Here is a 26,843-nt window from a genome sequence, read left to right as displayed (position 1 = left end):
TTTTATATCATCTTTGTTCCTCTGGCTATATCAATTCTGCTTAGAAAAAAATTTATCAAGCTAAAAATAGTTGATCTAGGTTGTCATAAAAAAGAATATTAAATACCTTTGGTAAAAATAGAGATATTTAACAAGATTAGAAAAGCCAACAGTTATAGTCAAAAGGAGAATATAAAAATGTACACAATAAAACACATACATCACCTCAGAGGGAAGGCCACTCCTCTGTGTGAGTGTGCTTCCTCCAAACCATGACTTTACTTCTCTTCTTCAAAATGGCAGAGAAGTTACTATGTGTGGAAAATCCAGTCTTTCCTATCAGCACATTTAACTCATAGCAACATAGCTGCTATCTAAAAGTCGAGTTTGTAGAACTTACACCATTTAGTTTTGTATATGCAAACATGAGGGGGAAATGCAAGTCTTTCTGCATTGTTCACAATCAACTGCACGTTTTCACTATTTTCTTGTGTTGGTATCACTTGCCCATATTAAGACAACTAAATTACAGCATGCTTTCAGTGGAAAAGAAATGCTGTCACTCTGGAGCTTGCTAGTGATCTACAAACACTTCATTTGTTTTCATGGTTGAAGACCTCTTCCATCCTTTGACCTTCCTCTAAAAAAGCAGTGCTGGGTAATTCCTGACTCCTCTTGGTGCCTCTTGTTTTGGCACACTTTTAAATCCTGCAGGGGAAGGCTGTTGAAGCAGACAACTTAGATTTCAGATGGAAACAATGAGTAAGATCTTTACCACAGTTGATGGCAGCATCTGATGGCCCTGTGGCAGATGATGGTGGGGATGTGGGATGCTAGTGGGGGATTCAGGATGCCAGTGGGGATGTGCACTGCTGTGGAGGATACAGTTATCCTCCAGTGTTTCCTTTACACACACAGTCACATTCCTCATGGTGTTCCAGAGCCACATCAGTGAGTGACTTATGCAATCCCTTGACTCCAATTTTTGGTCTCAACTGAAGGACCTGTAAGGGAATAAATATGCCACCTTTAAAAATAAATTTTTCCATGTTTGACATCAAGGACAAGTAACACTTCAAACAAGACAAATTAACAAAACAAAACCTTGGTACCTAAGAAAGACTTACATGCTTTTGTGTCTCATAAAGAAGTGTACACACAGTCATCCACCTGAGCCCCCAAGTTATCCAATACTGCCATTTCATAAAAATAAAGGTGTATTGAAGCACGCTGCTCTCAGAATACAGAACAGCTTTGAAATTGAAAGATTTACCATGTACCTATGACTGTCAGATATAATCGTACAAGAGACAATTTCACCTCAAGCATTTTAAAACAACTAATACACAATTTGTTTCTCTGTTGTTTTAGCTTCTTAGTCTCATATATTTATTCATACACTGTGCAAATGTTTACACTTGATACAGCACACTCAACCACTAATACAGCATGGAAAGAAACTTGATCCTTCCACAGCTGAGCCTGCCCAATTATGCCACTCATTAATTTTCTTGGCTGTGCTTCAAGTCCTCTATAAACTTGATGAGATGGATTAGATGTACTTCATAGACATCATCATCAGCCACAGCTAAGTTTCTACAGCTGGATCTTACTAGACATCTCTAAGGAGTCTCAGTGGTAACAATAATGCCTCTATTAAATGAGCTTATTCACAGTTTATAGTGTTCTGGTTTCAAATAAAAATTATGGGCAATAAATTAAAAAATGTATCATTATAGTTCTGTGACAAAAGGATCTAATTGTGTATTCTATTAAAAATATCTGGAGTATTGGAAAACCAGTATTTCCTATAACATAACATATAAATTCTAGGAACTATATTACTTGGTTTATGAGCAAAGACAAGAGCACATAATAACATAAAAGTGTTCTTTTTCTCTGCTTTCCATGTATAACACTAGATGACTCCATGAAGTGACTAAGGAAATTTCCTATTTCTGCAAATTGTCATTGATCCACAGAGACAGACACAAGTCTTCTTCTGTTTGTCTGATGACTTACAAAGGAATTCTGAAGAAAACACACACAACTTTTGGAGCACATGATTCAATCAGAGTTTAATTAGCTCACATATTTTTGAATACTTACTGTGTGCCAGGCACAATAATAATGTGTTTGCATATTTTAACTCACAATAATCCTATGAGGTAATCTACAGTTACTGTTTTTCTTTACACATGACTGAAATATAGTTAGGGTGACAGAGGGTAACAGTTATTATTTACACCTAGGCCAGAAGATGAGTTGTTAGAAGTAAAAAAGTAAACAACAATTGAACGAAGTCTTAACACCAATTGGTCATCAGCTTTTTTAGCAGCTTACTTTCTTCAAAGATAGACTTCAAAATCTTACAGTAAGTGATAGAAATGCTGAGATTCAAAAGCAGTTTTCTCAGTCTATTACATTTAATAACTCTGGAGCAAAAGTTGGTCAGTTTATATTATTTTAATTGTAATAATAACTAACTAGAAAATTGGTTATTATTTTATGTTACTAATGACAGTGCTTTAATTAGCTAGGGTGCCATGAATTATAAAGTTGACAATAGTGTTATTCCTTATCCTAGTCTTGCTTCTTGTTTATTTTCTTCTTCTGGGATAAGTTTTTAAAGTAAATCATAGCATCAGTTAGCAAATATCATCAATTCCCACCTCCACATATTTGTTACTCAGCAGGAAAGAAACACAATATAAGATGTAAAGTTCCTCTACAGGCGAGATGGTTAACGCAATTTGCACGTCTACCTCCATCTTCCTGACTCTCCTAAGATGTGTCTTCTAAATGTCTGCAAAAGGAGCAGAAGGCTCTCCCTCCAGTCACTTTAAAGAATAGGACAAGAAATTCTAGTACAGGGACTGTGGATTCAGGAATCAGAGGCAGGCCCATCTCTGAGAGTTCAAGGCCAGACTGGTCTAACAGAAGGCTACACAAAGAAACCCTTCCTTGAAAAACAAAACAAAACTAAACTAAACCCAACCAATGGAACATTTGAAGGAGTGCTTGAGGAGGGCCTTCATTTTATGGCAGTGTTTACTGTGATTATGTGAGACTCTAGGTTCACTCCTGTTTGGGTTTAATATGAAATGTCACCTTCAGACTCATGTATTGGTGCTTAGCAGTTGGATGGAGCTATTTTAGGAAGTGGTTGAAACTTTAAGTGGTGAGGCCTAACCTGGGAAGACAGGTACAATGGATCACATGTGTTCATTTTCTCTCGATTTCACTCCAATTTATCCTGTCACTATGGTGTGAAATTAGTAATTAAATTTATAAATTTATGAAGGGAAATTTCTGGGTCAATGATGAAAATAGAAAAACATCAAACATTCTTGCCATCAGTGTCATATAGATTCTTTAGTTACAGACATCTGCCCTTCTTCAGTGCAATTTCACTACCTCATTGATAATTCACCACAATAAAAGAACAGACACAGAGCAAGAACCCTGAATGAGAAGATGGCTAATATACACAGATGACTTGAAGTGTGCTGCACTTCATTCTAAGTGTTTTATGTGCATTAACTCACTAAATCTCTAATATAAAGTATGTGGATATGTGTGTTGCCAACCAACCAATAAGAAAAGAGAGGCTCTGGGGATTAAACAACTTTCACAAAATCACACTGATAATAAATGTTAGAGGCTAGCTGGGCATGACTGTCACCGAAGTTTGTATTTTTAAGTACTGCACTGTAATGTGACTTTTACTTTCCATACATTTCAACTTGGTAGAAGCAAGGAAACATATGCAATGATTCCATTTCATTTTTATTGTGTCTGTGTGTATGTATGTATGTCACAGTGTCTATAGAGTTCAGAGGACAACAACCAGGATTAGTCAGTTCTCTCCTTTTGCTAGGTGAATGAAGCTTAGGCTTTTAGTCTTGTTGGAAGTAACCTTTAAATGTTAATCCATCTTGCTGGCCCATAAACAATGATTGTAGAATAGTAAGACTCTCGAACAGTCACTTTTAGACTAGTGTACACTAGGGGACACATGCTACATCAGTGGCTATGAGCATTGGTTGCTCATGCAAAGGATCTGGGTTTGGCCAGCACCCACATGGTGACTTAGAACTGTCTTTAACTACTGTTCCAGGAAACCTGATGTCCCCTCTGACCTCTGTGTCATGGAATACACATATCATACTTGCATACAAAGCAGGCACACGTTATAAAATGTACTGTGCATTTCTAAAGGATGACTTGACTGGACATAATGTGACTGATGGGGAACAAAAACATGTTTCAAGAAAGATGTAATGTGAAAGTTCATAGACTTATGAAGTTCTTGACTCTTTTTTCAGAAGTTTTATGTATGAAACACAGAAAGTTTGAAAGAATTATGTTTACGTTCTAACTCATTTTCTAAGGAAGGGATCTGATGTCTAATACAAAAACATTAAGAATCATTTTTAAAATTTAACAGATTTATTTGTGCATGTACGTGCACGTGCGTGTGTGCACATGTATGTATGTGTGCGTGCGTGCGTGCGTGCGTGTGTGTGTGTGTGTTGTGGTTAAAGGTATACTCAGGATTCAGATGTGTCTAGTCGTTATTTTATTTACAGGTGGTTGTGATCCACCTGACCTGGGAATACTAGTTGGGTCATCAGCAAGGGAAGTACACGCTCTTAACCAATGAACCATCTTTCAGTCACAAGGATCTTATAACAATATTATATTTATCTGTAACATGAAGGCAACAATTTTATTTTATAATTTATCTATTCATCATTCATTCTTTGAGAGATGCTCTCGTTCTTCCCAAGCTGGCCTTGACCTGGCTATGCTGCTGAGGCAGAAAGATTAGAAGTTCAAGTGTTATTTTTATTACTGGATTCCAAGTTAAAGGGATATTATAAAAAACTGAGCTATTGGCGTAGCCTTCCAGGAGCTCCAAGAACAATGTGCCATTGAAAATCTACTTGAACCTGGAGCAGGTATTCTGATGCTGGCAAGGTGACATCGGGAAGCAGGTGGTGTGGGTATATATATGGAACAGGTGGAATGGCTATAGTCCTACTCTAATTACTGGAGGCCAGTTTCAGACAGTGCCTTCTAAAAGGAAGATAACGACTTTCAAATATGATGCCTAAGAAAGGGCCGAGCTATAGCCAGGTTTTATAGAGATTATGTATCTTGTTGGAAGATGCAACAAGTTAATGTTGGATCTGAGTGGAAATAGGGTCACTTTTCTTTTGCAGTCTCCTGATTTCTCTTAAACCTTCTCAACCATCCACACAGTATTGTTGAAAAAACATGAAACTGTGCCAGAGAAAGTACAGATTATGATACTATGTTATAAATCATGAGTAGAGGGTATCAGCGATTTGAAAATGTACCTGAAAATTAATTCTTTGGGTCACAATTAATAATGATCAAATGAATTTAAACATAAGTCAAATCAGAGGGTCATACTTAATCAAGTGCAGTGTGAAAAAAATTTAACAATAAAACCTGAACCACTAAGAAGTATAGTTTCTGGATACATACCCTCTCCTACACACACACACACACACACACACACACACACACACACACACACACACACGCTGGTAGAGAAAGTGGGACATATTCAGGGTATTCTAGCATGAATGAGTCCAGGCCTTTCTTTGTTGCCCAGGTTAGCCTTGACTTCTGTGTTCAAGTGGTCATCCTTCACAGCCTCCACATAGCTGAAGATTTTGAATATGGTGGTTCACAAAGCTCTGCACTGCAGTGATTACTAATATTTCAGATTATGTTTACAAGAAGTAAAATTCAAAAAATTCATAAAACATGAAGCAAGTTATTTGAGGCCACAAGAGTAATAATGATCATTAGCCGAAATATGAATATGTCCACATAATATTCATATTCTGACACTGGACCACATAAAGAACAATTATCAAAGATCTCATTGCTCAAACTTACACAGCTAATTGTTTCTAAGCTTGTTTTTAAACTATTCTTCTTTAATAGTTTGAAAATAAATTATAGTTGAAAAGTATCATTTTCTTTTTCCTCAAAAAAGAAGTTGTGTGCTTGATATAAGAAATAAAAATTTGCATAATTGGTGCTTGAATTTTAATTCAGTAGTGGGACATACACAAATCTCGAGCTTAACCCAGTATCACAGAAAATAACAACAACTAAAGCAGATCAAAAACAAACAAACAAACAAGAAAACCAAAGACAAAAACTTCACTGCTCAGTTATGATCCAAGACTAGACTATACAATGTACTTTCTAAATTTCTAAATTTTCAATGTCTCTGTCTTAAAATTAAAGGCCCTGGTTTTAAAAGTGAAAATCCAAACACTTTGTAGACATGGTACTTAGTTTTCCATTGATGAGAACATGTCCTTCCCAAATAACAGTGTATTTCAGATTCAGTCTTTTGTTTTTAGAAACCAAAATATCCTATAGAAACTACAAAGAAAATGATGTACTTACCTCGTGGTACTTTTTTGTAACTTTACGTGGGACACACTGGCATTCGTTACAATTATGGAGACAACAGGCACAATTCCCTCCACAGCGCTTAACCAGGAGACAACCTGGCCAGAAAATGGTATCTGTCCTCTTTAGCTCTTCCCGAATGGACACCGAGAAGTTCCGAGGAGTGCAGCTGTAGAGTCTTACCTCCTCTTTGAGAATGTTCAGATTCATCACTACAGGACATAAAGAAAAGCAAAGGGGTAAAGGAGGCTTAAGCTTTGAGCTGGCTTCCATTCCTATACTCTCTTTTTATAAAAGAAGTCTGGTTATTCCATAAATGATAAACTTAACAATACCCCTTCTCATTTTAACTAGGTTGTACAGCGCTACAGCTCACAAATTCGACTTTCTGTCCCATAGTAAACAAAGCTTCATTATGACTTAGGAACCAATGAAGAGGTGGCATTGTGCACTATGGAGAGGCAACGACAAAGTTGAGAACTATAAATAGGAAACTTTATATAGAGAAAGGGACTACACCTTATAACCTTAGTCAAAAAGCAGACAAAGAGAGCATTTCAGGGAAGAATAGTATGTAGGAGTATGAATGCTTTGATTAAAAGGCCAATGCAATTTTAAAAAGGCATACAGGCTCTTACAATTAGTGCAGAATAGCTTATTGAAACCCTTCCACAGAAGTTACTTCTGCAATTTTGCTGGCTATCAGGAACACAAAATGTAAAGAAAATGAAGAAAATGTATTTTTGAAGACATCTGAATGGACAATAAGTAAAAGAAATGATACATGTGTCAGAGCAGTTGCTGGAAAACTGATCTTTAATATATTAGGAATTGGTGTTACTTCTGCAATTTTGCTGGCTATCAGGAACACAAAATGTAAAGAAAATGAAGAATATGTATTTTTGAAGACATCTGAATGGACAATAAGTAAATGAAATGATACATGTAAGAGCAGTTGCTGGAAAACTAATCTTTAATGTATTAGGAATTGGTGTTCTCTAAAATGTAGAACAATTGGCTTCCTTCATATTTCTATGGTTCCCTTGTTGAAAGATACAAGAATGTCTAATTTATAGCCACTGACTTCTATTCTTTCTAGGGAGTTGTTTAACTGCACTATTCTTTCATTAGATGCAAAGAAATTCTCTTCAAAGGACAACTGTTATCATCTATATGAATAATGTCCCAGGAAAGCTACATTACAACAATGCCATGCTCACTGTGAATTTATACATAAAAATAATTATCGGATACATAGTCTGATTTCATATTTGTTTCTGTCTACTGGCTTTGCCTGTGGTTTTTTTTTTTCCTTAGAAGTATTCCAAATATAATACAACTTAAATGTTTTGGACCCATCTATTTATTCAGAGTACTTTTTTGTTTGTTTGTTTGTTTGTTTGCTTAGTAACCATTTAAAATTGTATAGAAAATATAAATATTTGGGTTAAGTATCTTTAAACTAATACTGGAAAAATTATAAAGTAGAAATAAAAGTGTATATTTTTTTAAACTAAAGATGGTTTAAATCAATGTGAGACTCCAATTCTGAACAGTCACACCTGTTTTTAAACATGTGATGGCAAATGAGAATAAAGAACTGTGTTATAACTTTACACAACTAATACACTTTGTTGAGGGTGGGCTTTTAAAAATTATAAGGAATGTATTAGATTATGAATATTTAATTATAAGTTTACAAAAATGCTCAACTGTAGGGCTGACCAAAAACCTCAGTCAACTGTATGAATGCCCAAAGCAATGGTAAGGGGCATTTACTTAGCTGAAAATGTATGTTTTTTTAAATTCAATAGCAAATCATAGTTGTAAGAAGTGAAGAATTTCATCTGAAATTGAACCCAGGAAAGCAAAGTTTTTTAAAAAAACTGGAAGCAAATGAATAGGTTGCTTCAAACTCCGTGTAAAGACCGGTATGTTAATGAGGCCACAGGAGGCGCTACTGCACTCCACCATGCTGAACAATACCATTCATTTTAAGACAATGTGTAATTTAATCTGAGTCTTTTCTCTGAAACAATATGATATCTGGACTGGGAGGGAATTTTTTTTTAAAAGTGCACAATGTAAAAGCTTGCTGCTAGAATTTATTATTATTATTTATTTTACATATCAATCCCAGTTCCATCTCTGACCCATTCTCCCATGCCCCCGACTCCCCCTCCCACATAGTTTCCCACCTACTCCCCAGGGAGGGAGGGTGAGGCCTTCCAGGAGGGGTCATCAAAATCTGTCAAGTCATTTGGAGTAGGGACTAGGCCCTCCCTCCTGCCTCTATGCTGAGGGAGCAGGCCTCAATTTGTATAGTCTACCTAAATCTTCTTCAAAATGTGAATGGAGCTCCCGGCTTTTAAAGGCCCCTCACTTACACATACTTTTAAACATACTATTCCACAAAGCTGGGAAAGAGACTGCATGTGTTCTGCTTAAAATGTTTACTTAACCACAATAAAAGGCTAGGGTAGATTTCCCGAGTGTGCTCTTGTACCTGCTACAATGGGAAAGTTTAAACACACTTTCAACTCTACTTCCACTCATTTGTCATGCTTGACTCACAAGTCAAAAGGCTCTCTTTGCAAGCACTGCTAAGCATGGCTTAGAAAATAACTTCTTTAAGTTTTCTTTTCCCCCTATAGCCACACAATATGAATGAAAAATCTGAGTTAGAGGAAGGGTTATAAAGAAAATAAGTGAAAACCACTCGTTTACCTGAAAGGATAATACTGACAAAAGTATGGGCACATTTTACTTTGCTGGCTGTTCTTTCCTTTTCAGATATTCAATCCTAGGCTATCATATTACAGTACTACAATCTGAGGGTGGTCTTTCTAAAACTAATGTGCCATTGTGATATGTTTATTCTGGGGGAAAAATCTATTTCAAGGTCTAATTAGACCCTTTTAAAAGTATTTCTCTGTTCCTTTGTAGATAGGCCCCTTCAGGGAAGCTGATTTGTCTTGAGATCTTAGCCCACACTTGCACTTCAGTATACAATGTTCTAAACATATACATGACTTTGACTTTTTTCAGGCTTACTGTATGCTTAAGAAGCTAATGTTTTTAGAGAACTGAAAAGAGTTTGATAGTGAAGGTGTTAGATAAATATGTGAAGGACCCAAATCAGCACAATAGTCTTTTTAGTATAAACTAGCTTGTGGTCAAATCTATGAGCAGCAGGCATGGGATCCAGGCCTAAAGGAATGGCTCAGAGGAAAAGTGTTAGGCTGGAATCAGAATCACTTCCCCCGCCTCCAAAACCCCATGTACGTTTAAAACCAATTTTTCACTCCTGTTTCTTATGGATGCACCTCATAATGTAATTTTTATTGCTAAGAAAAGTATAGTTCAAGGGATGTTCAACTACGCTTGCAGATCTTTAGCTTCCCATTGCAAAGTGTAGAAAAAGGAAATGCCTTTGTAATTTATTCATCAAGATCAGATCTGATAAATATGTGACAGCATTCAGCATGTGGACAGGATTCAGCTGCCCATGCCCTTGAACATAACCATGTCCAAACACCTTCCAAAGGAAACCATGCCTGTCAGCACAGTGAAATACCAGGCGGGGCAGGCCCAAACGTGACCTGCAGAGATGAAAGCTCATGACCAGGAAGGCTGCAAGGGCGTGAAGGAAAGACAGGAATCAAGTTTCTCCTTACAGACTTCAGGAAAAGACTGATGCAATCTGCCACGGTGAACAGCTCAAATGAACCGAATACTGCTCCTTCCACATAAATTTTTCCTGTCACCTCAGGCTCTGAAGGGATCCTGAATGGATGCTTCTGACAGACTGCAGCAGTTCTCTGGGTGCAGTCTCGTTTTCCTGTTACCTTTCTCCATTGTGGTTTGTGTCTGATCCAGCTCTTTCATAATTCCAGTGTTCCCATGAGAACGAGCTAACTTCATTGGAAACGTGGTTAATGTCACTACCTCCTCCCTTGTTTTGTTTTGTTTTTGTTTTTGAAGCATGGAGATTGGGTTTAATTATCAAAACTTTTTCTCTTAAAAGAACGTAAACCAATTTTGTCCCAAGAGGATGTTTCAGAGGAAAATTTACAAAGAGAAAACTTCCCATTGTTATTGTTATGTTCCTCTGCAGACTGTTTTTTTTTTTTTTTTTTTTTTTTTTTCTGTGAATCCTACTTTGGTAGCAGCATCTATCTTATCAAGTTGAACAATGACAATTTCCCCTATGCCCTAGTACTTTCTAAGTTTATAAAATGTATGCATCCCTGACCCAGGGAAAACATAGTAAAAATGATATCTATAAAACACCATTATTATTATTATTATTTTGTTTTTTTTTTTTTACTCTAAACCTGATTTTTTTATATCTAATCTTTCTATTGAATCTCAAAATGTAGATTGGCTTGTTAGCAATGATTCTCATAAAACCAAATGGGTGCTCCATGAAAAAGATGTTTGGTGAGATAGGAAGAGACTAGGATTTTGAGCAGAGTATCTCTTGACTTTCCTCTTGTTTATATTCTTGTTTAACACATTCATGTGCTTAGATGAGAACACGATGGGGTGTTTAATCATATCACCCAAGGCATTTAAACTCTCCCTTTTAGAAACTGTAGCAAATGACTGAAAACATGAGCCTCTAAGAGAAATGAATGAGGTTCTAATCTGACGGGAAAGCTTACCTTTGTTTTTTTTCCCATAAAGAAACGCTTTGCCCACAACCTGCCATGGCGGTTTGTACAGGCTGTCCAAGTCCATCTGCCATCGATCAGGCTCTAGATACCGAATGAGCTCTTCCAAGGTACTGAAGGCGGTCACGGCATTATTGAGCAGATCTAGCGACAAAGCTGCAGGGGGCAACACTGAAGGACTTGTGGTTTCAGTGACTTGCTGAAAGTAAAACAAATCCCTCATTAACTGTTTTAAAAAGCAACAATATATTTCTTTTCCATGTGTACATTAAGATACTCAGACTACCTCTGGAAGGACATGAAAAGCAAAACTACTTTCAACTCAAGTCAGGAGTAATAACTTTGAAGCAGGACCTAATGGTATATAACTGAAAACAGCATAATGCCGAAGAGGGTTGAGACCGAGGACTGCAAGTTTGAGGCCAATCTAGGATTGATTTATGGTATTTTATCTATTAAGAAAAGAAAAGCAAAAAGGTATTGCTTTACAAAACTCTATGAAAATGAACTTTGAGCATTGGTCTGTAAGGAGTGGGACATTATTTCCATCCCTCCAAACTAAGGTTGATGTGAGTATTAGTTATTCATACTAGACAATTAGAAACACATGCACTATGTGCTAATAATCCCTTGGAGCCCAGTGCCAGGTTTGGGTCTAAAAACATATAAGAGTTAAAAGATGAAAGAATTGAGTATCTAAACATAGGTCTAATACATATCGAGTCTTTGGAAGAATAGAGCAGCTTTGCTCATTTCCATGAAAAGTCACCAGCTCTCTGATTCAGAAAGCATAATGATTCCCAATGTGTTAACAAACAAAGCTCCACCTGCTCACCTGAAAATATAAAAGTAAAAAGCATCTAAACCATTAACAATCAGGCTGAAAAGTTTCCATTATGATTTCTTTAAAAATAATCAACTGTATGGATAAGGTAAGAGAGAAATACCAGGAAAATACCTTGTCAATCTATAAAACTATTAGAAAGCTTACCTGCATAGAGGAGAATGCATTAGCGCATCATAAAAGAAAAATAGAAAGCAAAGTACATTGATAATTTTATGAAAGTAGGGGAAGTTTGAATATTTTTATTGGAAGCAGCAAGGTTAACCTTTTTGTTCAATTTTTAATGCTAACTCAAAGAAAGATATGCTATATCACAGTTAAAGTGAAAATTATGCCAAAATCAGTGTGTGCGAACAAATGTAGGGTTTTATACAATAGAAATAATGTCACTTATCCAACTAAATGTGGGGTGATAGTATCTAATAAGACATTTGTGTTATTTGATGTTGAGTTATAATGATATTTAAATGAAAATGTGAAAAATAGAAGCTTATAATATTGGAAAAATCTGTTTTTATTCATACTATAGAATGACAGAAAGCTAATGAAACTGAGATCCTTCAAGATTTTGTATTAACAAAAACAAACAATAAAAATTATCCTTAAACTATACTCCACAAATGGAAATTTCAACATTCATGAACAAAGACTAACTAAAATTTAATAATGATGCTAAGGAATGAGAATGGGTAGCTTTCATTTTTTTTTTTCTCATGTTTTCCTTATTTTTTTTTTTTTTTTTTTTTTTTTTTTTTTTGTTACAACCATGGATTTCTTTGAGAAAGCCAATGAAAAGAGTAACATATAACAAAGCACTATTCTATCTGACCTTGTTTCTCATTGGCAGTACTTGTGCACATCAACTCTGAGCCTGGTTTCCTGGCGTTCCTTCACACTTCTTTTGCCCTATGTTGCTGAAATATGGCATGATTTACCAAAAATAAGATGTCAATGACCATGTGATTGCTCCTCTGAAGGATAAAATCCAAATTCCTTACCCAATATATAGGCCCCAGAGTCAGCTCTTTTGTTTAATCCCTCCATCAAAGACATGCTCACTTTGTTCCCTACAATCCAGTCTGGTCCTAAAAATCACACATACTGTGCTCACCCCAGATTCTGCCCATGACAAGGGTTGCTCACATTTCCTGCACACTCATTCCCCCCATTAGTGCACATAGATGCATAACAGCTTTTTAAGGAGCCACTCCATCCATGAAAATGTCTGCATGTGCAGCATCCTGAACTTTCTTAACATTTGTATTCTCTAACAATTGTGTTCATTTGAGAGTCTTTCTATAACTACTTTATGGGCCCCTTGTTTGAAAGGCAGAGCATGTTCTAGACACTGAAAACAAGCCACAGACTTTAGTGGGCAGGAGTAGCCCTTTCAGGAACACCAGGCTTTCTGAGTTCAGATCCCTCCCACAACTACCAGGATGATGATGTCACATGGTATGACTGTCACTAATGCAGTTGCCAACATTGATTTGCCAATTATGTTGTTAATCTTTTTTTATGTGTATGCTTGAACATTGTTGTACACACACACACACACACACACACATACACACAAATGTGAGAGGTCAATGTTTGATGTTTTGCCTTGTGTGTGTTTACCATGTTTGCATGTGACAGGGTCTCTCATTGGCCTGGAGCTCACTGGTTAGAGACCTCAAGAATTAGATTGCTTCTGCTTCCCTAGGTCTGAAATTAATAGGACTTATCTAAAGATATAAAACAAAATGTATATATTTATGTGAAATGCAAATTATGAGATTCTTCAGAAATTAATGGCATACATTCCATGATTATGAAAACTCAAAATTTTATAGTCTGTGCACCAAAAAAAAAAAAACCAACATGAAAAGTCAGTCAAAATGTATATATTAAAGTGCTAGATGGAAGATGTGGTGTGAACAGTGATCTAAGCTATATACAGCTGACTGCCATCTTAGTTTCTCAACTCTCTCTGCTGCTTTCAGGTCTTTTGGAATCTGAGAAAAGAAGGTACAGTTGAAATCAATGTTACCTTATAGTCAATAATATCAATACAAAAGAAAACATAAAAAACAGGCCTGTGGTATTGGACCACCAAAATAGATGCATCTTGGGTTCAAGGAAGCCTCCATGTCAAAGCCTTTCAAAAGTGAAGAAAGTTGGAAGTAAAGCCTCTTGTCATGTAAGTTGACTGATTCATTTGCAAAATACCTCAGCTTTCAGAAGGTTAAATTCAAACAGAATAAATGAAAAGTACCTCTCCCTAGAAGATTCCCCAGCAATAATAAAGCATGGAAAAAGTAACAATGTGCTTTCTCTGAGTTCAGCTAACAGTCATTGGGAACAACAGAGGAAGGCCTGCATTTTCTTAGTTCTGCTTCTCCTGGGTTGCTTTTGGGGGTTTTCAGAATGGGTAGACAATAGAAAACAGATTTAGAGAAAATAAATCCTTCTAATTTCTTTCCTATTGCAAGAGGCTATTTTTCAGTCCAGATTTTCAGACATTTTTCTCTATATTTAGCACAAGGAAAATTTAAAAAAATGTTTAATATTTAAAAATATTAAAGGATCAACAGGAGGGCTCTGAAGCTCGTAAAGGCATCTGAAGGCCAGCCTAATGACCCGAGTTTGATAATCAGGTCTCACATACTGGAAAGAGAAAAACAACTCACCAAATTATTCCTTGACTTCTACAAATGTATATTTGCATACACAACATACCAGCAAATAAATAAACATTTTTAAATATTTTAAGAATTCATGATTGAGTTGTTAAACTTGAAAAACATAAGACACTTAAACTTGATTTCCTATCCTTTGCTTTTTATTTCCTTCATCTACATGAAGATAGGTATTCATTGTGGGCCAGTAGATGGTCATATTCTGAAATGTCAAGAAATAAATGAACCCCTCAGTGGTTCACAGCATGGCTTTCAGGACAGTGATGTCACCAAACTTTTGATAGTCTATCCATCAATTCATTTAGCAAACATTTGTTAGAAGCCTACAGGGTGAGCAGTGGGCACCAGAGGGTAGAAGGTTTAGCTCTTGTGAAGCTTATGTATCCTAAGAGGAATATTCTGCAGTCTTCTCTCAACCAAAAAGAGCCAACTGGGCAATTTGCTGCTGTGAATCATAGAAGTGACATGACAAGTAACACACAAGTCCTGGTAAGTGCAGATCACAGAAAGTGAACATGATAGAAATGAGTAGCTGTGAAACAATATATTTTCATTTTTATTATTCAATAGTATCTGGCAGCCCATGAGGTCAAACAAAGTACTGGTCAAATAGAGTGAACTAGTGTTCCTGGAGCCAGGCAGCAGGCCTGCTATGAAAGTAAATCTCCTCGCCGACTTCTCCAGTGAGACATCTAATAGCCAGTGTTTTAGTGCCCCATGTTTATTGTGGCTACATAAAGTGTTTTATGTACTTGTTATCATCTTTGGCTCTTCTTTAGTAAAAAAAGAAAAGTTGTCTCCCTGTTTGTAAAAGTACTGTCTGAACTGCTCCTAAGTTCACAATAAGTAGTTACTGCTTGCCATTTCATTAGGGTTTGAATGGTGAGTTGCTGTTTCAAAAACACAGTTTCTACAATGAGGTCTCTTTGGACAAATACACACAAATGTTTATCTTGAGTAGCATAGCAACTGCAAAATTATCGTGTCAATTACAATTTATGGTACAGTGTTCTGGTTCAACAGTGTGCAACATATTTTAGGCTGATAAGGGTTATACTTCATTCATGCCTAACACAGTAAGGAAGGTATGTTGGGCTGTATTATCATAGTTAAAAATAAAGCAACCAAAATCCAAAAAAGTCAAGTATGTGTCTCTATTTCCTGCTTCTCAGAAGGCTGAGTCCAGGAGTTCAAGGCCAGCCAGTGAAACATGGAGATGATTCGTTGCTGAAAGAAAGGAAAGGGATTTAAAGAGTCAAGTCTGTGTGGCAGCCTTCAAAGAGGTGTCTCTAGCCTCATTTATATAATGTCAAGCTGATGTATTGCACAGTGCTTTGATGTTAAGAGCTTAAGCTGCAGACAGGGCATGCAGACAAAACTGCCTGCCAGGAACAACCCGGTAAAGACACAAGAATGCCCTGGAACAATCCATTTCAACATGCTTTTACTTTCCCCTTGCTCTTATCTAAATTCATCCAAAAACTTATCTGGGTTTTGTTTTTGAATTATTTTTAAGCCAGCAAAGGAAAGCCAGTGCTTGAATTCTGACAGAGGAACAGATGTTTAAATCTGTGTGGGTGATGGATATTATATATTTACGTGAAAAATCCTAGGGAAGATAGCCAGATGTACCACATTAAGACTCTAGAGATTATGTCTTTAAAAAAAAAAAAAAGAGTACTGCAATTGAATTTACCTTGATATGTCTCCACTGGGCTTCAAGACCAAAAGAATAACAGTGGGCTTCAGCCAGCAAGTAAAATTAGTGACTACTGTGTTTAAGTCTGTGATGGCTGTTCAGAGGCCATGAACTTCAAAGCTCCAAAAATATCCCCAAAGCAGCAAGGTCTTGCCTATTCTCATATATTAATGAAATAAGAGGGACAGTTTGACCAAAATTGGCTTAAACCATGAGCTGCTCAGGTTGCCAAGTACCACATCTTCTTTACTCAGTGGGTTGCCAATATAAGGGGCTCCATTTTTCTTATCCCATGATGCATTAGCCACAGGCTCTGATTTAATTGTAAAACATGACACCTCTACCCTCTAACCCTTTTCCCCTAACTTGTTTGCAGCTCAAGATTAAGAAGAAACTTCATCACAGAGTTTGCATCTGAAGTTTAGACTTCTGGGAAGGGCTTGATAGAAACAGACACCTTGTTATAGACAGGATGGGATAGCTGGTGGATAGTGAATGTGAGTCAACTCTTTTCCACTTTTCAGATAAAACTTCACATTAGAAGTGATATTCATTCAAATACTTTCCACAGTGGCATCTGTGGAAGCCAATTTGAGTTTGTTTTGTTTTGTACTAACCTCTGAGAAATCATTCCCCTAAATAAAAAACAACAACAGGCAAAGCAAAAACCAATCAATACCCTGGAATACCTTTCTATAGCTGAAAACATTTAGGAGTAAAGTGTCACATGACCTTTACCTTATTACATCGAATACTTATGAAACCGCTCTTTTCAGTGTTCAAGAAATGACAGATAGTAAGAAAGAATATGAAGTAAAAATAATTAGGAAAAAAAAAATAACACCCCCCCCTGCAAATCTTGACACGTTGTACAGCTCAAGCCAGAATGCTCTGACAGCCCTATGTAGGTTCAGTGCAGTGGGCTCTGAGGGTTTGCTTTCCTGCTAGCGATCAGTCTGCTGCTCATGACTCTGTTGCCAGTTTCCTCCCAGATCTCCCAACATGGAGGGGTCTTGTCTGCAGTTTGCTTTTCATCCTTCCTTTGATGAATATCAAAGCACTAAATGTGATTCACATGGGAAGTTCATCCTGTATGAGCTACTCCCTCAGTAAATAGCAATGCTGTAGTTTGTAGCCATCCTTTGTCCTTTTGCTTAACTGACACACAGAGTCCCACAAAAGGTCACTTTGGTACTCTGTTCAGACGATGACTACAACTTGACAAGTTCCAATGTAGGCCATCCTCTAAAATGGCATTTAAACTGACCCTTGTTTTACTTTTATTGGGAATGAAGCAAGATCATTCTACACATACATGTTTATTGTAATTACTTATCTAGATAGAACATTTTAGCAAAGATGAATAGGTAACTTATGCTGGTCTGTGCTATTGGAAGAGACATTACTTATTTGTGTGTCTTGGCATCTCTGTGTCATTCTTAGTATACACACAGGGAAAACCAAGCTGGTCTTGCTCCACAGATATTTATGAATAAGCTTCTGTCTCTGATAACTAAGAATTACATTCAGTATCTCTTCTGTCAAGGAAGGAATTAATGTTTCACAATAGTGAGTCCAGAAATAAAATTTTAGTACCTTTATGGCCAAGATGGCCTCTGTGCTAAGGAACTTAAATAAAAATCTGGAATTTCTTTAATTCACATCTCATATATCAGTTTTTAAAGTCATACTCACTGTTTTTCTTTACACAAAATAAGAAAAAATACCACCAAAATTTACAAATTTCATTGATAATTCCTACTGGAAATGGCTACCTTAATTACAAAAGAATTGTATTTTTAAAGGTACACATAATGTAACAAGTGAGAATGAACTTCTCATGTCAACAAGAAGGTAAGGTACCAGTGGCAATTATTTTTGATAATACTATCATTTATTTTTTGCAATCAGTCTATGACATTCCCATTTTGCTATGATGTCTTTAGTGTTTTTATTCTCATATCTGAGAATTCCCCCAAATTGTAGAATAAGCAATGTTTTGTTCTTGCATTGTGTTCTCTTATGTTGGACACTCCACTAAAAAGAAATTATATTACACAGTCAGAATTTACACAGGTCACAAAAATCACCTATGGCAACAAAGAACACAAATATATCTGTGAAACATTACTGCACCACCTCTACACTCCAGAGAGAACTCTACTATCTGTTGATATAGTATGACATGACTTTCAAAGGGAAATAAGAAGGTAATCTGTTCAACAGAATGTTCTCTGTAACTAGTACATTCCACACTATGATACTGATGATGAAATCCAGAGACATTCACTGTAATGGTCTCATCTCTTCATGGACAAATTATGACCTTTAGGTAAGAGCCACAACAGACAGAAGGTGCCAAGTACTGTGAGAGCAACTGAAGCATTTACAAACCATTCTCAGAGAATGGTTCCTATCACAGCACTTGGGGAGCTGAGACAGAACCATTGTTAATTTTAAGTCAATCTGGGCCAATAGAGAGATCCAGGCTGGAAGAACAAGCAAACAAGCAAAACCCTTCACATTCCTAGAAAGAAAGAATAAAAAGGAAGGAAGGAAAGAAGTACACGTGCGTGCGCGCGCGCACACACACACACACACACACACACACACACACACACACAAGTAGTTTGGGTAGTTAGGTAGGGTGGGAGATTATTGTTCTAAGAATACAAGGCCACCTACATAGATTAGAAGTACTACAGACACTTTCAAGGCTTGGTCAAGGTATGCATGCCTTTGAGCTGGCAGCGTGTACATAAACATTGCTTATGCTTGGGGAAAGGATGCAGGCTGTGAAGCTACAGAAGATGGGAATGCTCTTAGTTGAAGACTGCTGGGTGTTTAATTATGGCATCTGGACATAAGTTGAGTCACAAATTTAAGAAAATTAAGAAGAGAGACGCCTTCTAGCCATACTTGATGTGGTATTCCAATGGAAATAGCACTCTGATTGGAAGCCACAGAATTTCCCTCTGTAGTAATATCCTGCCTCTCTGCCATATAGGAAGCATTATACCTAATGGAGAAACCTACTCTTGTTTCAGGCTCTACTAATAACTTCAAGGACTTTACCATAATAGTCCATAGTAAGAATCTAATTTAAAGGCAAACTGATAGCAATAGTTTGAGTTAAATTTCAGTATCAGAAACACCAAAGAGTGAAAAGTTCAAACTTGATTTGAGCACTCATTTGCTTTTTTAAATAATGAAATTAGCAGGCTATTAAAAAAATAATGTGTGTGCATGTGTGTGTGTGTATGTGTGCTGTGCATTGGTATAATAACTTGATATAAACATAAGGAAGTCAATATTCTCCTTCTATCACATGTGGCCCAGGGGACCTCAAGTTATCAGAACTGGGAGAAAGTATCTTTACCTGCTAATACATCTCTGGTCTCCCTAATGGGCTATTTATCCAAGGGAAAAACAACAATGGCAAAATTAGATTTGAAGTATTAATTAATGTTAATTAATTAGCCTCCACAAAGCCTACCTGGCTAAAATGATTAAATATGTGAGAAATTTGAGACTTTTGCTACAAGCGTGTGCATTCACATCTCATGTATAAGTCTAAGGATGGAGATGCACATGCAATGCGTACTTGAAAGCCACTGTTAAATAGTTATTTTTACCTCTCTGTAAAAATTCTGCTGCTCCTGATTGATGGGAGATGGCATTCTGTATATGTTTCTCATACTGGTTAATGAATAAAACACTGTTGGCCAATAGGAAAGGAAGATAGGAGGGACAAGGAGACAAAGAGAAAATAAAAAGGAGAAAGGAGGGGTCAACATGGAGAGTCTGGAGAGACTAGAACCACCAGCCGCCTCTAGCTGTTAAGACCACATGAAAATACATAGAAGTGGGTTAATAATTAACACAGAACTAGCCGATAAAAAACTAATAACTGACCAACAGAATTATATCATGTACAGAGTCTCTGTGTGTTATTTGGGGCTGGCGCAGTGGCAGGACAAGACTCAGCGGCGGGCGGAAAAAACCTTACTCCTTACACCTGATAGTATGAATAGTGGTTTATTTTGTTCCTTTGATTAGAGTTCAAGTTTATATAACTACTGACACTGGGATAACCTCATTCTTTGAGAGTCAGAACACTATATAACCTTGTATCAAATGGGTAAAACAATTTCTTGGTGAACTTTAGACACACTTTAGTTTAGTCTACACCCTAAAGCATGTAGTTCCCATGCAGGCCAGAATGATTCAAACTCTAGGACATAAAGTCCCTTATGTCTTTAATCAAACATAGAGTACAAGGAGAAAAAATACATCACTCTTACATAGCTATATATATATGAATATACACCAATAGAGCAACCAACTGACAAAACAAGGCAACATAGGAACAGTGAAAATGGAATGCAGAAGTTTGACCTAAATTCAGAACATCACTGGGGAAAGTTTTAAGAGTCATAGAAAGGCATGGAATTTTGAGTCAGAAAACCTAGCAATGAACCCTATTGTCTCCATTTGCTACCTGCCATGTTATTATTGGAAAAATCACTATTTTCCTTGTGATTTAGAGTATTTTGTTATAGATCAGGGGTAATAATATAGAACAATCATCTTCCTGTGGATTGCAAATGATCTGTCTATTTTGTAAGGTATCCATGAACAATAATCTAGCTTGGATTCATTTGTTTGAAATCATAAAGGTTGTTCTAATGTGTCAGGTGCTCTGTTTTATAACAAAACAAAAACAAAAAACAAACAAACAAAAAAACCTAGTAGATCTCTGATTTGAAATCATTTAAACTGTAGTCAGTCTAAATTTTACAGCTTGTGTTCAGCTTATCATGCCTTTACTAACAGCTTCTATGTAAAATAGGTCTGTGTTGGGGCTGACATTCCTCAAGAGGCCTAGTAAAACAAGTTTATTTTGATTAAGAATACAATAACAGATTTTGAAAATACTACAAAGAGTATCCCCAAAGGCCTAATAAAGAAGGGCTTAAAAAGACCGAGGGGATCCCAAACTATTGACTGGCAGGTGAGTTGAAGAAAAAAAAAAATCATCTTACAGAGTGTGACTTAAAACAAAACTCTACATGATTATTTCCCTTCCTGTATGGTAATTGTTTAGCTTCAGTTACTTGGTGATAATCAAATAGTTCTCAGATTATGCTAAAGTTAGTAGAAGTAAACTTGCATAGATAAAATACTAAGGCAAGTCTTAAAACGTTAACAACAGATCTCAATGAGTAATGCCTAGATGTATGCCAGCAACAGTATAATACTCTATCATGCACATGGGAACTTAATATCTATTTGACTCTGAACATTCCAGTATGTTTCACCATAGAAACTTTGATATATCTAATGAAATCCCCTTGTTTATCATTCGAAAAGCTAAAGAGAATGAGAGAAGAAGTTACAGTGCTTTTAATGTGGATAATCTTTCCCATTCAACCCAAGGAGTCTAAAAGAAAGACTTGGCATCTTTATGCTTAATGGAAATGTGACAACAAATTGGACTTGTTAATGTTTTTCTCAGAGCTATAGCTTTGGTGTTGGTAAAGAAATCAACTAAACAAATACTGTTAATGTGATTCACAATTTGAGGAAAAGATAAAGCACAGAATTTCAATGAAGCTATTTTCCAAATATGGAAAGGAAAATACAAACATGAATAAATTCACTCATAATAGAAATGCAATGAGCAGTATGAATGACTGGAAAAGTTGAATCACATTGGAAGTGTGTTAAAACCCAAAACCACATTCCATAAAGAATGAGACACTGGGTGGTTTAAAAAAAGAAAAAAAAAAATGTCAAGCTCAGAATACAAAAGAGAAAGAAACCAGGTGGGCATGAATGAAGAGAGAGCTGATTTGAGATTCCAGAATCTTTGAAACAATATGTTTCCGCTAAATTACAAGGTCATTGCATATTACCGCTTCCAAAAAAATAAAAATAAAACCAAAAAATAAAAAACACAAAAAGCAAACAAACAACAACAAAGAAAGTAAATAACATAGTAACAAAGAAACAAAAAAAAAAAAAATGCATTATCAATGCCATTAACAGACAGAGCAGAAACCGCTAAAGGTCCCAGGTCATGATGAGTGCAGAGTTCAGGAAGCCAGCAGACAATGAGTGACTGTTCTCCAATACCTTCCATCTGTTTCTTCAGTTATACCAAGAACAAGAGAAGAATTGCCATCTTTTGCATCTCTAAGCATCCAGAAGAAATATTTCAGCTTGTGTCATGGCTCTAGTTTCACCTTTGATTTTACTGAAAACTTAAGAAGACCTGTGAGAAGTACAGGAAACCTTTTTTTTTTTTTTTTTTGACCTGGGCTTGTTGCCGTTAACTCTGAATATGATGGTGGACCTTTGGCTGCTAAGCTATTCAGTAACTAAACTGTGAATTCCTGTATCAAAGGGTAAAGAGTTCACCAAAATAAATGGAAAAGCAGTTCAATCCAACTACCAATACAACAAGCTGTCAATTGCAGGGTAAGGAAACGATCAATACATAGTTTCCATGATTGCTAAAGGTATTAGTACAATTCTTAAAAATCATCCAAGTCACGTTACAAAAAGGAGTAAGTCTTAATGGCTGCTGATGAACACTTTGAACCTAGACTTTCAGGGATTTCTCCTGAGTTTAATAGGTTAAAATATAAGTACTTCTTTATTTCAAGTCAGGGGTTCTTAGGAAGAATTTGTATACGTTTCATTATAGAGTTAAAAAGAAAAAAGAAAAAAGGAAAATAGGCAAACAACATGGTGTTTTGGAGGGTCTGGTAGCTTTTACTCTCTGTCACTTGAGTGGTTGGGATTACAGCCATGGACTACTGCTACAAATGTGACATTTAAAATGTTGTCTCCCATGTATATAAAGCATGATAACACTCTTCAAATTTTCCTCATTGGAGGTCTTGCTCAACAAGGACAAGAAATACCCTTTAAAAGAACAAACAAAACATCAGTATATCTGACCTTGAAATAAAAGTAATAAATACGTGTTGGCCCTTGCGTGCCAAACATTGAGCTAAGAATTTTATAATTAGTTCTCACAATGATGTTGGCAGAAACTTTTGTCCTCTGCATTTTGTGTGTAAGCCAATTTCATGGAAGAACTTCAGGTTGTATAGATGATAGAAAATCGAGCTAGATGAGGAACATTCAAAACCACTAAAATAAAGCAGGCACAGCTCAGGCTGAGGGGCAACACTGCTGTAGCTACTGCTGCTTCCTTGTGCGGTGACTGATGCTCTATACTGTATTTGATAGCAGGTAAGGAAAAATAAACAGGGGATTACATTAAAACGTTTTCCTTGCTTGATTTCCACACTGTTACCCTTGTTATAAAGACAACTGAGAAGTTAAAAGATGATGGAACTTGATTGACATATTCCACTCTCTTTTTCCTAACTGCTTAAAGTGGAGCACACCTATGTTTGAAGAGTAGACTATACATTAGGAAGCAGAAAACATTAAAACAAGCAAACAAAACAACAACAACAAAAGCCTTGGCTTTTTCATAAAGAAGTAGTGTTATGGTAAAGTACTAATAAAAAATTTCATGAACTTACAAAAATAATACAAGTAGTTTATAAGAGTATATTTATGAGAAAGGTAAAAGAGAGAGAGGGAACAGGGGTGAGAGGTGGAGGAGAAGGAAGGAGGAGGAAGAGGAAGGAGGAGGAGAAGCCGGTAATAGAAGATGGAGTGAGAAGAAAAGTGGGAACAGAGGAAAGACACACTTCTTCATCTGGAGCTCTGTACACTTCATCATTACTTTAGTAGGAAACTCACTCCTTCCAATCCCAAGAAGCCTCCAGTGAAACAGTCTATTTTAGATAGATTGAAAAATACTGAAGCTAAATCATAGGAAAATTATGAAAAGGAACAATGATGTTTAAGATGTGCACAATGAAGCAGACATGTTTCCAGCTACCATGGTGCCCTAGGAAGACCCAGGTACCAGTTACCTTTCTACTGAACTGAGCTTCCCAGTGACACTGGACCAGGCAGCATCTGTATGGAAACTACACAAAGGACAAATGCTACATAAAAGACCCTTTACTTAGATTTCTGTTGTAATTGCCTTCCCAGTGGCAGAAGAGCCCCACAGATGATGCTCACAGCTCACTAAGCACTGCTTACCAATACTCTCTGAGCTGACACTTAGTGATTCACATTTGTTACCAAGTATTCCTATCAGTAGTTTTTTTTTTTTTAGAACAATTAAGCAAGTAAAACATCATATAACCCAATCAAATGTGTGTTCTTGGCTCCTTGGGATTGGAATGAATGTGCTGGAAGGACTCCATATTAACGAGCTGCTATCAAATTTGGTATTAAATTAGGTATGAAAGATAGAGCTGTAGAATGTAGGAGGGAAGGAGCTCATAAAACTCTAAAAGGGGTCCACACACAGATTGCTTTGAAGTATATTGGAGTTCTCATCTGTACTGAAAGAAAAGCAAGATAAAAGCCATAACTGAAGCCTTATGGATGTGATTTTTCTTGAAGAAAGAGGACAGAATTTAGGTTAATGAATTGCACTTCTAAAAAGAGAGTCCCTGGCCCTGACTGAAGAGGAGTGACTTGAAACCAGTGTTTATGATATGTGCCTCATTTTAACGATTCTCCACTTGAACACTCAAGTCACCTCATGTACCAGCTTCCAGCTTCCAAAGGCATTCCTGAATTGGCTTCCACTCAATTATGAAATGAAGAAACACTTTGAGAGTGTTATAGACTATACTGTTTTTCCTTTGGAAATGCTTTGACTTCAGTTATTATACAGTCACACTGAATATGTAAATACTATCACATACCACACCTGTAGAAACCAAATTATGTAAGGTTTTTTTGTTGGTGGAGTTATTTACTTATTTATTTATTGCATGAGAAGTGATTTAATAAAACTAAAGTCATAAATCTATTCTGGAGAAATGAAGGCATTTTAAGCAATCAGTTCTGAATCTTGACATCAGTTTAAAGCTATAGATTATATCTTGAGCTCTTAGCATCCTGAAACTTCATTAATCTCTGTCTTGCAGGCAGAAAAGGCTCATTCATTGATTTATGTATTGTGACTATTTATGTTTCACACATTCACTTTGAATTCAAGATCAAGAGGAGTGCTTTGTGGTATTACTTTCATTTGTAATCGTTAATCTATGATAGGTGTTCTACTCTGAGCTAAAGAATGCTTCCATACCATACCAAGACTTCTAAAGGACAGTTTATGAAGGCACCAAGTTAAGGACATAAGTGGTGGTGAACCTTGGCAAGAAGTAATCTTTTTGGAAAGTTTTCCTCTTAGGATAATAATTTGTCCTATTGTTACTGTCGAAACTAAATGAGGAGACTTACAGAAAGAAACTAACAGAACAGTACATGTTGAAGAGATGCCATAAGCATGCCCACATTGATAGTGCTGAGTACATGGAGTTGGTTTTTAAAGAGCACATGAGATTGGGAGGGAAAAGAGGTCTGGGAAACTGGGGGAAGGGAGTGGAATTGGATTTGATCAAAACAGTATATTTGTGTACAAAACTGACAATAAGTACAAATATTATAACCATAAAATGATGTAATATAGCTATAACTGTAGTGGACTCAGTGATAGAGTCCTTACTTAGTGGATACCTGGTTTCTGTCCTCTGAACAGAACATAGATCTAATGAATGAATATTTCCTTAAACAATACTGCATCTTACCAAACACTGGTAAGGCAAATAATGAAGTGAAAAATCAGAAACAAAGGTTATCACAAGAGAAAATTCTAAGGACTCCTATGTCACTGTGTGACTGTGTGTGTCCACGTGACCCATGTATGAGTCCGTATGTGTGTCCGTGTGTGTGTGGGGGGGTTGGTGTCAGGGTTTCATATTGTAGCCTAGGCTATCTGAGTTTTCACTGTAGAGTCATGACTGTAGAGGCATGGTAGGATACAAATTTAGCTTCCTATGTTCTAGGAGGACAAGTCTGTGCCACTGCCATGCTACCTTTCTAAAAAGCTGAGGATCTTTTTTTAACTAATATTTTTATATGTATGGGTGTATGGTCTCCATAGATGCTTCTGTGCCACCAATGTGCCTGATGCTATAGAGGGCAGAAGATGGCATCAGATCTCCTAGAACTAAAGTGACAGATGGCTGTGAGCTGCTATGTGGATGCTGGGACCAAATTCAGGGAGAATAGCATTACTCTTAAGAGCTGAGCCACTTCTTCAATTCAAAAAGATGAGAATCATATATTAAAAGTTGCTCCCCATGGGGGGCCCTACCCTTTCTGAGGAGTGGACTGGGGGTGGGTTTAGGGGGGTTTGGGGGATGGTAGGAGAGAGGGAGGGGGAACTGTGGTTGGTATTAAAATTAATAAATTGTTTTTTTTAAAAAGTTGAGATTCTTAAATTAATGACAAATGAGTTTGAGGTAAAGCAGATGAAATAGTGACAAATGACTGAAGGCCTTGAAATATAATTAACCAGTCTGTTATGTAAGGAGACACAC

The 26,843-nt window shown here is 36.6% G+C and overlaps 1 protein-coding gene across 1 annotated transcript in view; it reads right to left on the bottom strand.

The window, feature by feature from the left end:
* Nucleotides 1-711: 711 nt before the first annotated feature.
* Pdgfc (platelet derived growth factor C) overlaps nucleotides 712-26,843 on the bottom strand; it is a 153,812-nt gene continuing 127,680 nt past the window's right edge. The window contains exons 4-6 of the mRNA XM_051199204.1: nucleotides 11,112-11,319; nucleotides 6,439-6,656; nucleotides 712-983 (exon numbers count right to left, since the gene is read on the bottom strand). Coding sequence (XP_051055161.1) covers nucleotides 867-983; nucleotides 6,439-6,656; nucleotides 11,112-11,319 — 543 coding nt within the window. The 3' untranslated portion in view covers nucleotides 712-866. The remainder of the gene's footprint in view (nucleotides 984-6,438; nucleotides 6,657-11,111; nucleotides 11,320-26,843) is intronic.

This window comes from Phodopus roborovskii, unplaced genomic scaffold (genome assembly GCF_943737965.1).
Source record: "Phodopus roborovskii unplaced genomic scaffold, PHOROB, whole genome shotgun sequence".
NCBI classification, from domain to species: domain Eukaryota; kingdom Metazoa; phylum Chordata; class Mammalia; order Rodentia; family Cricetidae; genus Phodopus; species Phodopus roborovskii.
The sequence above is the reverse complement of the archived record's forward strand: the minus strand, read 5'-3'. Positions and strand labels throughout refer to the sequence as shown.